Below are 13,043 nucleotides of genomic sequence, written 5' to 3' on the forward strand. Positions count from 1 at the left end.
GCAAACTTCACCCTTTTTTGATCTATTTAAAGTACTTTTTTTTGGCTCCCTATGTCTCTGTTTAACAGCCTTGTGTTAGCACTGTTGTTTGTTATTAACAACTAGTTAACTTCTTGTATGTTTGGAGCTAAGCTAACACAGATGGATACCATTAATCAAAAGAGGAGAGGAGGATTAAATCAATAAAGAGTAAGGCAAACTTCACCCTTTTTTGATCTATTTAAAGTACTTTTTTTTGGCTCCCTATGTCTCTGTTTAACAGCCTTGTGTTAGCACTGTTGTTTGTTATTAACAACTAGTAAACTTAACTTCTTGTGTGTTTGGAGCTAACACAGAGTAAACCAAGAAAGAGAAAGGTAATTTTTGACTTTTTTTTTTTTAATCTATTTTGCCTGTAAATCTTGGCTACACTTGATGCATTTACGGAGTATCATTCAGTTCAAGATTTATTATTGTGTGACGAATATGGTATAAAATTTTGGGTGACAGGTATATAGTGGTTTTTGTTGAGTACAGATGTAAGCTAGAATTTTTGGTGAAGAACCTTTCTTTAACCCCCTGTTTGGTTCAAAGGGGGAGGGGGGAGGAGTATGGAGGGTTTGAGAAAATATTGTGTTTGGTTCCTGGAGGGTGTGGAGGAGTAGTTTATTTTTGTTTAGTTGAAAAAGAGGAGTGGGAGAGAGAAAGAGTGTAATGTGTGATTTGACTATTTTTGCACTTTTGTACTAATAAAATAGGTAATAATATATATAATAATCAATTGTAGAATAATAATAATAACACAATATATAATATATGATAAACATTATAAAACACACACAATAATTAGGGAAAAAAATATTTATTTGAAAAATTATGAGGAGTCATAACATCTCGATTATAATTGACAAATATTGGTTAAAAATGCTGAAACCCAACGATCATTCAAACATACTCCTATTTTTTGTCATATTTATTCATAAACTTAAAAATGGTGAAAACATACTTGGAAAGCATACTCTATTTTTCATATTTAACAAAAATTACGCTCATGATAAACATATTCACAATCCCAAACAAACAATCACTATGATCATGATAGAATTCTACATATAGGTGAAGGCATTAATGATATTTTTCGATTATTTAAAAAAATAAAAAAATATGATAAACATCCACTCCCAAAAGACTCCCATTTGGGGAGTGGATTATGAGTGAGGAGGGTGAGCCCTCCTCACCCCTCTCACCCCCTTCACTCCCTCAACCAAACAACACCCACACCCCCAACACCCCTCACCCCTCCTCCCTCCCCAACCAAACAAAGCCTAAGCGCTGGGTTTCTTTATTATTAGCAGCTATTAAACTAATGCTCAGAGTGTGGGGCTAAAACACAATGGTCATTGGTCACTACTCACCAGAAAACAAGTGAGGATGCCATTATTCCAACTGGTACTCTTTTGACTCCTTTGTCTCTGTTTAACAGCCTTTCTTTGGCATTGGTATTATTATCTACTAAACTACTAAAAGTACTGGATTTGTAGAGGTTTTTTATTTATTTATTTATTAAATTGTGTGTTTTATTCTTGTTAATTTTAGATCTACCTATTGATTGTTTTTCTTTGACTGTTAAAAGTGTTATTATTAAGAAATACTTTATATCCAAAGTATGTTAATTAAATAAATTATTAATTTTTTATGGAGATCAATGACTTCTCCTTAGATATATAGGGTAGTTTTTTTTGTATAATTGTTATTATCATTAGCGGTACTTAAGGTCTTTTTTTTTTTCATAGATTTCATTGAGTGATTTTATTCTTTCTAATTTGGGTTTATTTATTGAATGTTTTACTTTTCCAATCAAGCTTGATATAACCAATAAATAGCTATTAGTGTTGAATACAGTGGGAAAAAAATTCTCTGAGGTAAAATACTAGATGAAAGTCCATAATTTATTATGTCATTAATCTTTAAAAAATTGTGATAAGACTATTTTGTTTTGGGTTGTTGGTTTAACTTTTAACATCAAAATGGTGAAGTTCATATTGCCTGGTTCAAGATTCAAAGAATACTCTGATTATAATCTATCACAGCATGACATGTATTTTTCAAAAAAAAGTTAACTACTACATAAAAAAATAAAAGGACATGTGTCAACCTGTGATAGGCTAGAACCATATAATATGAACTCACAATGGTGTTACTATTCAAATGGTTGTCATTTTCATCTTCAATTCATCTTGAGTTTAGAGACATTACTTTAAAAGGATGACCAAATAACAAAAACAACTCATAATTTATTATTATTATTATTATTATTATTGTGTGTGTAAAATTAAAGAATTGAGTTTCTGAACCTCAAATGAGAATCTGTGATCCAAAGTATAGAAAAAACCAATAGTGGTTGAATAGAGTTAATTTTGTTAGGATGATATGAGTTTGTTTAGTGGAAGAGGATGGATGATGAGCTGGTTGTGATGTTGTCCTTTAGCCAGGAATTTTTTTTGTGGGACATTGAGGACATTGAAACTCTCTCTCAGGATGTTTTCCTTGCTTTTATAGTTTTATTTCCTTCTTTCTCTCACTGCACTTAATTCACATGTTGGCCTTTACTTTGTTCAGGACTACAACTGTCAGCTTTTTCATCACCTTCTCTGTTTTTTCTATTTTAGCCTTTCAACCCCTGTTAAATGCTTTAATTATTCCATCATCTTCTGTTTCTCAGATTCTCTTATGTTTGTTTGTTTTTTTATTTTTTTATTTTATTTTTTGGGCTTTTAATTAAGAAGTAAATTAGTTGTCATGTTTTTTATAATGGAGATGGTAATGTTGTATGTTTTCCTGTTAATTGTTTTATATGTTTTTGTATTAATTGTTTATGTTTGTTGTTTTTACATGCTATTGTGAAAAAATGTAATTTTGAATTCGGATTTAAATTCATTAATTTTGGGTTTTTTTATATATATTTTTTTTGGCCAAAATTATTTATGGTGGTTGTTTTTGAATGTTATATTTTTCAATTAATTTAGAACTCATGTAATTTTTGAGTTGGGATGTGAATTTATTATTTTTGGATCATCTTTGCATTAGAAGGATGGTAATTTAACTTATTCTTTTTTAAATGAGAAGTTAAGAAATTAACTCTCTCTCTCTCACAGTAGTATTTGGTTAGATGAGTAATTTTTTTATGTATGAGTGTGTGTACTCTAGGGATGTATTAAGATTAGATATCTAGAGACATTCTAAAATTGTTTTTAGATTTGAATCTAATGATTACTGACGAGTTATACACAATATCAAATAATATTTGATATTATATAATGTTAAACAGTAATTATTAAATAATAACAATTATGCACAGTATTTAATATAAGTAATAGACTAATAGTTATTAGATAATGGTTTACTGTGGTACATCAAATACTATTAAATAACAATAACTCTAAGGATTATGATGTTTTGCAAATATATTTCTATATATATATGGGAAAAAATAATATAGGTACATACCTAGATTACTATTCTATAGAGACGTTAAATCATAGTTGTTGGATCATCATCCAATGGATGTTTATTTATATAGATAATATACAATTCTTTACTGTTCATATTACTATACATCATTGTATAATATGTTTTGAACTGTTTATAATAATCGTAGCCGTTAAATTATCATCTGATGATTACTGTAGATGTCCTTAAATTATTCATCCTCTGTATATATTTAAAGATGCTCCTGCACTTTATCTTTAAAGTGAGATTTAGGGACGTTAAATCACAGTCGTTGGATCATCATCTAATAAATGCTTATTTATATAAATAATATACAAATTTTACTATTTATGTCACTGTACATCACTGTATAATACGTTTTGAACTATTTATAATCTTTGTAGCTATTAAATTATCATATGGTAGTTACTGTAGATGTTTATAAATTACTCATTTTTTTTTTTATATATATTTTAAAGATGCCCCTGCACTTTATCTTTAAAGTGAGGTTTTAGGTTTGAAATGGCAGAACTTGCATACTCACTTTTATACCTCTCTGACACACTGGAACCGACCTAGCTATGCACATTTCAAATGTTTTCACTTCAGAGTGAGAAGAGTCCTTGCACATTTCTTTTTTTTTTTTATAATTGAAAAAAAAGTTTTAAAAGGTTTTTATATGTTGCATTGACATAATAATTGATATATACGCGTCATGAATTTAAAATATATTTCTTTTTCTAATAACTGTTGTAATATAAGTTGTCGAGTGAGCTGTCACGTGATATATATATATATATATTATTGTTTTAATAAAAAATAATAATTTTATTTGTTTTAAAAAATTTTATTTATTTTAGGTTTAATTGTTGTGTGCATATCCTTATAATTATGTACTTTCTGTGATTTTAGTCTTTATAATATTTTTTTAGGTACAATTAAATTTTCATATTTAGTTGAATTGGGTCATTTTAGTCTGTGATGTAAATAGACAAATGTAAATTGTAAGGTCTTAATTGTACCTAAAAATATAACCGTACATTAGAATGATCCATTTCAACCAAATATGAAGACTTAATTATACCTAAAAATATTAGAGGGACTAAAAAAAGTAAAAAATACACAATTACATGAATCATGACAACAATTAAATCTTTATTTTATCAATGTGCATCATTATGCATTGTTAATATAGAGGCCAATAGTGCATTTTCTTTTTTATTTTTAATTTTTTTTATTAAAAAAAGTTATTTATGAATTATTATTAAGTCAAGTCCATGGGTGACAACTCGGAAGGCATGTGTTATGAACAATGAGTACTGTATCTTTTTGACTTTTTTTTTTGCTTGAATATGATCATTATTGATAGACAAGATGTTTCATTTGTTTTGGTTGTTGATTTTTTTTTATTTTTATCCCCTCACATTAATGATTCATATAACAATCTTGTTTTTGTTTTGAAAGAGGAGCGGGCGAACCCACTCAAAAGACTCGGTGACGTACTACAAGCTCCTGTGAATCAAAGTGGGGATGCACATGCCACGTGAAGATCGAACTACCCCGTGACACAACTACTATTCACAATTCTAAAAAATATACCCGTTCACCACTCGGTGAGAGCTCAATCGGTGACCCATATACTAATAGACCCGAAATTCGTTGGCATACCAATCTTGTTTTTACTAGAATGTAAAAAAAGGGAATTCCTTTCTTTCATTAGATTTTAATGTAAATATCTCCACCCACTTTTTGTGCAAAAAATATCTTATTTGAATGCAACTAATAAATGATGTGGGGTTTTTTTGGTTGAATGAGTGGAGATATTTGTGTACTTTTTTTAAAAAAACAAGAAAATCAAAGTAGGTTTGTTTTTGTTTAATCTTGATAGATTCTTGATAGAAAAGATGCTTGATTTTTTTTGGTTGTTCATATAGTACTAGTTTTAAATTCTTAATAAATAAATACACCAAGTGGAATAATTTGGACTTTATTCTATATGAAATAATGAAATAATAAGGGATTACGGCTTTAGATATTTTTTTATTTATAAAAATATAGACAAATCATGTCAGGGGTGTGCACAAATGTAGATTTAATACTTCAACATACATATTTTCATCTTACGTGAACTATGGTTTGAATCTATTTTTTCTGTAAGAACATGAATATTTTAGGTATAAAATTCAATGTCAATAAATCAAGTAGTTATTGATAAAGTCTATATATAGATATATATTTTAATATTTTATTATTATTTGTAATTGAGTCAATCAAAAGTGAAGAATGAAGATAGAAAAACTTGAAAAATTTTATAAAAATTCTACTCTCACAGAAAACAAGAAGTTAATAAGTCAAGTATAATTTTAGATTTGTGTATAAATTAAATTAATCATTTTTAAATTTGTGGATTAAAATCAAATATCTTAAAATTAGCTTATTTTTATAAGGATTATATTTGAAATTAAAGTTGTCTTAACTCTAATTAAGCTAATTTCATCTTTCATATATTAAAAAGAAACAGCTAAAGGGCACATGCAATGTTCTCATTAAGGACAAAGTGATTGGATCTTTCTCAAGTTCTCATAACCACCCTTTAAATAATGTGTTACTTTTTCAATGGGAAAGAAGACATCAATTGAATAATTTAAACAATGAGAAAAAACATTTATTAGATCTCAAAAGTCAGAACTAGTTATTTAATATTGTTTATCCTAGGTTTTTTTTAAAATTAAATTAATGTTAATTAACTAATTAATTTAAACAATGAGAAAAAACATTTATTAGATCTCAAAATATGTTGATTATATATATATATATAGAATATGGAGAAGCATAATAGGTTTGTATATCAACAAGTTGGCTTATGTCTGATACCTTTTTTTTTGTTTGCATTATTTATAAAATGTTTTGGACTCTTGTCTTTGGTTTTATATGTTTTATTTAGTGGAAATTATGCAAATATTCGGCACAGATTTACATAAGTTGATTATTTTTTTAAAAAAAATTTATATATATATATATATATATATGAGCTCATGTATTCTGCCAACAACGTAAATTAAAAAATTTACAAACATCTAAAAAAACTGTTAAATCAACATCCAATGATCTTCTCTCTATCCGTTTTTTTTGTTTTTTTTGTTGTTCTCATTTATATATTATTATCTGTGTAATATAAAATTATGTAGATGTCCGCAAATGATGTTTAAAATATATATATATATATATATTCTATTTAACCGTGATAGAAAAAAGCACTTGGGATTGGGAAACATGCTGAAATGTGAGAGCAAGTCTGAAGCATCCTGGTATTCTATTTTCTTTAAAAAAAAAAACAAAAATAAAGTAAATTTCAATTCAAATAACATTGACTTTGGGAAATAATTTATGATTTGATGATAACTATAGTATTTTAATCAATTAATTTTTTTTCCATAAGCATCACCAAATTTAAGAGAATGAAATAAGCATAAAACTCTTAAAAATTATTTAACAATTCAATATCAACACATCATCCTTTTCCTGTGAATAACATTAATTATGGAAACAACATAACTGGAATTTAAAGTATCTAACAATGAAAAAACAAAAATAAAAATAACCATTTAATATCAATACATCATCTTTCTCTTCTGAAGAACATCTAAACTCTTTTAATATATATATATATATATATAATCTAAATTAATGGGCAAGGATGATACCCACACTCAATGAGCTCCAGTCTTGAGAATATTTTAAAAAAAAATGTTAAAAATGTTACAATAATAAGCCTGTACATGTAATGTAACAAATAACATGCACAGCTTGAATTAAATATACATTACATATACACACACACACACATCACACCATTATTTCCCAGAAGGTTAAAGAACTTCTGTTTGAGCACTCTACAAACAGCAAAAAGAGGCCATATATCTCCAGAAAAAAAATAGCTAAGTCTCATGGCCCCAAAATAGTTTTACCAGTTGAAAATTCTTCAAAACCTATAGAATGGTATGAAGAACTTTGTTTGGTACCCTTCTCTTAATCCTTCTTTTTATTGGAACTCAAGTAAAGAATCAAAAACTCTTTCTAAAATTACTCTACATGATGATGATGATGATGATGATGATGACCACACTTGTTTAAATTTCATAGGTTTCATGAGGGAAACATAAAATGTGTGTTATGAAATGCAGTGTAATAAGAACGAGGGGTCGAGGTGTCAAATACCGAAAAATTCTCTCATCTGTTTTTGCTGACATGTAGCTTGCTCATGCCAACAACTAGATCTTCGATGCCGACCTGGTTCTCGATGGTGGGCGATTGATTTCTGTTCTTGAGCCAGGGATGTTGCAGGCATTGTCCTGCGGTTGGCCGTTTCTCAGGGGAAAAATCAAGAAGCGGGCAAAGAAAATCTGCGAGTTCCCGTGCATCGGATTCTGAAAACTTGTATTTTTCAATCAGAAGACGGTCTAACGGCCAGAATTTCAGCCTTCGGATCCTCTTCAAGTCACCGTGCCTGTCAAAATAGTCCTTTGATCGGGATCCGGCAGTGGCTATCTGGTCTCACAATGGGTCAATAAGTTCATTAAAGGATGGCTACAGGATTGGAGTGAAGTGAACTAAATGCATTGCCCTCACCTTTTTTGGCATCTTTCCAAGGAGTTCCATCATCAGGGCCAAGTGGTCCTGAAATCAAAGAGTAACACTTTATTCAGAAAAAGAAAAAATTAGACCTTAGTAACAAGAAGCTTGGATTGGAACATATAGTGAATTTAGAAGGCTCTTTTCTGCTCTTTTCTGCTGTATAAGTTCATGATAATTCTAAATGCAGTTTCCTCCTTCTTCAATAGCATAATTCATACAGTGATATCGTTGCAAAAATAGAATACATAATTTGAGTTTATATCAAGGATGAATTTTACATCACCAGAATGCATACATAACTACATTCTTTGGCAAAGCAAGGCGTTGTACAATAGGAGAAAAAAAAAACAATAAGTATTATGTATATTTAAAGGTTCATGACATAAAAAGTCAAAAATAAAATTTAGATGGAAATTAACAGTAATAGAAAAGAAACAGTAAAACAAGGAAATAGCATCAGCTTATTAATTTAAAGCATTCAGAAGGGTTACTGGATGGAGCAAATATTCCATAATATATACCCCACCCAGAAAGGGATAAAAAGAACTAGAACTGGAAGAAATGACGGTAGAAAATAAATTCTCCATCTTCTTTGTCAGTCTTTTTTGAGCTGATCATCATATTAAGATAATTTAATTTTTTAAATCTTAAGTTTATGATTGGATAGGACTTGGAAGAATATCAGAATTTGATCAAGCATCCAAGATAAGGTAATAGAGAGACACAGGATTTCAATTCTTAGCTGCAGGTTACTATCCAGATTTAGATGTTCATAATTTAGAAAATATCTCTTCATATGTTTGAGTTCACAGTTGATAAATCACAAAAACTTCCCTCAGAGAAATAAAAGGTAACTGTGTGGCTCAACAGCCTTTTAAAAGAAAAGGAACTGTAGGCCACAGCCGTGAGAGTACTCAGAGATTAAAAAAATAATAATAATGACAATAATAACATAATTTTCACCAAAGTTTTCAATCTTTCCTTGCATCCATTTTCTGCATCAACAAAGCCTAGAACCTCCTTGACAAGCACTGAATGACATGGAAATTATTCCCTCATCACGACATAAGCATTATTTGATCCTTGTCGAAGCTAGTGATTTATTATTTTTGGAAATACATATTTCAAATAAAGAGACATTACATAACTGGTGCACCATATCAAGATTTCTGATAAATTTTTTTTTAAAGTTTGGTTATCTAAAGGTCTAAATTAAATTAAACCTTAGTTTATTGATATATGTATGGGGTAGCAATCATACTTGGTTATGATAGACAGGCACATGAAAATTACACATTAGTTTTTAGCATTTCCTTTTAGATTACATGAAATTTCAGACACAAATGATCTACTTAGTAAACTCTATATGAATCCATCCTTCATTTTCATTATCATTACATCCATGAGAAAGAATTTTCCCATGTATGATACGATGAGGAAAGTTTCAGCGCTATAAGAATAATGTGTTAAATGCTGATAAACTATCAACATAACCTAATTAGTAACTAGAAATCATTTCTAATGAGCACATTCTAAGAACAAGGGGCTTGACTGTCCATTTTAGACAATAGATGATAACCCATCCGCCTCATGGGTACAAAATTGATTTATCAAAAATGCACAAGGATATCAGGAATGCCGGTTGCATTCTAGATTTAAAGGTGAATAAGATCCAAGCCTCCTGATGTAGATGCCATACAGATTCATCTGAAAGCATTTTGGGATAAGATTTGGAGGCAGCAAAGGATCTCTATAATTAGCAAACGATCCAAGAAGACAGCGGTAGAAGCTAGTTTGTGGCGCTGTCTTCCATTGAAAAAGTGATGTAACTCAAAGCATTCCTCACATTTAACTAACTTCCATCAATCCATTTTTCCTAAGGAATCGACCTCCTTCCATTTCTGGGTTGCGCAACATTTTCCATGAGACAGCACTAATTGACCCTTGCTCTTGCCTTTCCTTGTGAAGAAAGGGAGAAAAGAAACTTTAAACTACCCAAACAAACCATTTTATCATTTGCCAATGAAATTTACCAAGTTAATTCTCCAACCTTTATCATTTGATCGATTTTTATTTTTATTTATTTATTTATTGTTTAATAGACTGATCCAACACTGAAATCAACTACTGTATATTGATTTATTAATGATTTAAGCTCTAATAGAAAGGACAAAGGAGGGTAGGGGATTGGCAACAGATTTTCAATTTAATCAATACCTATCCTTGTCTCACATAGAACTTTGAATAAATAACACCCCGTAATCTATTGACAGCATTACTTTCCAAAGGAAACTAATAATCCAAGACATTTAACTATCAATGCATGGCTCTCAAAATTCCAATATTTTGTGAGGCCAAGAGCATCCAGAAATTCAATGTATCTTTCATAACAAGTAACAAATAATGAGATGGGATTAAAAAGTTACTACTTTGTCAGCAACATTCTCCTTCATGTGAGTCTAGGATTGAAAATATGATGATTCAAACATTTAACTAAATACAGCCAGTTCCACAAATAGGCAAGAGGTGAACATGATCTTCACAAGAGTAACACAATATTTAAAAAGAGAAAAGGGAAGTACCTCATCTTCACTGTATCCATTGCCACCCTTGGGAGAGAACATCATGTCACCGGTTGCAAGCTCAAAAGCAATGCAAGCAAAAGACCACAAATCAGCAGAGTAAGAATATCCTGCCCCAAGAATAACCTCAGGAGCCCTATATTGTCTGGTCTGAATTTCTTCCATAAATTGCTTCTCTACCCAACATGCATTACCAAAATCTACAATCTTGCATCTCAAATCAATCCCTTCCAAGCTCCTCACTCTCTGAGAAGGTCCACCCATTGATGATTTTCTCTCTGAGATTCTTGCCACAGCCCTCTTTGCCTTCATTTTCAGCCTCTTCTCAATGAAATTAACCACAACTTTCCCATCTGGGTTGCCCTCAGACCTTTCAAGAATTGGAGAAAATCCCGACCGTATCGGGTCCTTGGCCGGGTTAATGGTAGAATAGAGAAGCACATTTTCTGGTTTCAAATCAGAGTGAATAACACCAAGCTCCCTGTGTAAGTAATCTAGAGCAATCAATATTGGCATGCATATATCTCGAACATTGTTTAAGCCTATCCCTCTATAACGATTGTATCGGATCAATCGCAGCAAGCTATCCCCCAAAAATTCAATCACAAGACATAAATGCTGCCCATTCGGACCGGCATGCTTAAAGTGATCTAGCAATCGAACAATGCACTTAGAATTCGATGGATCCCCTTCGGCAATTGCCGAAAGGAGCTCTATCTCATGAAGTGCAGCTTGAGCAAACTCCGCCGCACTTTTTTGAATTTTCAGAGCAACAAATTTCTGCATTACATGCAAAAATCAAAATAAAAATCATCAATAAAACCTGATGCATAATAACAATAACAACAACACAAGATGAAAATACACATCAAAAAGAGAAATTCAAGAAGAAATCAAATGCATGATAGTCACCAGAAAATCAAAACAACAAAAATAAGAAAAACACAAACAATATCCCATCAGATCTGTGATGATAAATCAGATCAGGTCCTCAAAAACCACAAATTATATTAAAAGAAACACTTTTAAGGATTGTAATCCACAAAAATTAATTAAAAAACAACATGATCTCCGAGAATACATCTAAAGCTACATACAAATTGATTAAACAAAGAAAAAAAAAAGGTCAAAATTCAAGCATGACCCACAGCATAATATATATATATATATATAATATCAGATCTCAAAACAGTGAAAAAAAAAAACAAAGTGAATCGATTCAATTGGGAAACTAGGGCAAGAGAGAGAGCGAACTTTGGAATGGGTATCAAAGGCGAGCCAGACGGTGGAGAAGTGGCCCCAGCCGAGCTTACGCTGAGCGATGTAACGGCCGGCCGCGAAGGAGTCACCAGGGCGCACGGCGTGGTAACCTCCTTTCCGGTATTCGTCCATGCCCTCGTCCTCCTCCCCTGACGACGACGACGACGACGACGACGAGCACGACATCGCTCTCTCTCTCTTTCGATCGATAGATCGAAGAAGAAGAAGAACAAAAACAAAGAAGAAGAGAAAGAAGAAGAGAAATGGGTTGGGTTTGAGTTGGGCCGTTGGGTGGAAAAGGGATGTTGGAGTTGGTTAGACTTAGACATCAAACTTATAAAAGAATGATGATGATGATGATGTTTGGTTTGATTGGGTTAATGTTACAGAGCCCCCGGTCGAATCGAAGTCATCTCGTCTAATTTCAGATCCGGATTATTTCCTCGCTCTCTTTTATCTTAGTCTGACATATGTTTTTATATAATGTTATTATTTTTTTAATATTGCGATTAAAGGATATGTGTCAGACTGTGATTGAAAAAGACCAGAGAATAACCTGGTTTTGGAACCAGACGAGATGAGTAGATATATTTTCTACCCTTTATAATTCATAAATTTAATATTAAAAAATAAAACTCCAGATTCCTGAATTGTTTTTTAAAAATTTTGATTAATATGTATTTTTACTATTTGCTAAACTCACACCCACAATCAAAGATATATAATCACTGTTTACAGTGACTTAAATACAGTCACTTTTCTCAGTTATTTGATTTAAACAATTAAAAAGTATTTTTTTAAAAAAATTGAATAAACCATATTCATTCAAAAGAAAACACAACACATTCATTACAAAATATTTCTAGAGGTATCAAGTGAAAATAAATTCTGATTCATGGCTTAGTTAATCAAGCAAACTATATCAACATTCCACATAAAAACTTGGTGCACATCCAAAACAATTAGTTTTACTGACGCAAATTAAGAAAAACTCACTTTTTACAACGAGATTTGAAATAAGCTCGAAATACTTCAAATGTCATGCAGTCACTTTTCACAATAGCGCCAATACTACTAGGCTATCAGTTATTTGATTTA

The 13,043-nt window shown here is 30.8% G+C and overlaps 1 protein-coding gene across 1 annotated transcript; it reads right to left on the minus strand.

Moving 5' to 3' along the window:
• Positions 1–7,166: 7,166 nt before the first annotated feature.
• On the minus strand, positions 7,167–12,252 carry LOC120277600 (probable serine/threonine-protein kinase sky1). Its single transcript, XM_039284462.1, has 4 exons — positions 11,940–12,252; positions 10,686–11,465; positions 8,098–8,145; positions 7,167–8,016 (listed from the first exon to the last, which is right to left on the minus strand). The coding sequence occupies exons 1-4, from the start codon at positions 12,129–12,131 to the stop codon at positions 7,699–7,701; spliced, it is 1,338 nt and encodes a 445-aa protein (XP_039140396.1). The 5' UTR covers positions 12,132–12,252; the 3' UTR covers positions 7,167–7,698.
• Between the last annotated feature and the right edge of the window lie 791 nt (positions 12,253–13,043).

Source organism: Dioscorea cayenensis, chromosome 2 (assembly GCF_009730915.1).
Source record: "Dioscorea cayenensis subsp. rotundata cultivar TDr96_F1 chromosome 2, TDr96_F1_v2_PseudoChromosome.rev07_lg8_w22 25.fasta, whole genome shotgun sequence".
NCBI lineage: Eukaryota > Viridiplantae > Streptophyta > Magnoliopsida > Dioscoreales > Dioscoreaceae > Dioscorea > Dioscorea cayenensis.

Bases quoted from the DNA above. Each gene is read 5' to 3' on its own strand.
- LOC120277600 (XM_039284462.1), bottom strand. From the start codon at position 12,131: ATGTCGTGCTCGTCGTCGTCGTCGTCGTCGTCGTCAGGGGAGGAGGAC. The intron at 11,466-11,939 runs GTTCGCTCTCTC...CATGTAATGCAG, and splicing joins CCTTTGATACCCATTCCAAA to AAATTTGTTGCTCTGAAAAT. The intron at 8,146-10,685 runs GTACTTCCCTTT...CTTTGATTTCAG, and splicing joins ATGGATACAGTGAAGATGAG to GACCACTTGGCCCTGATGAT.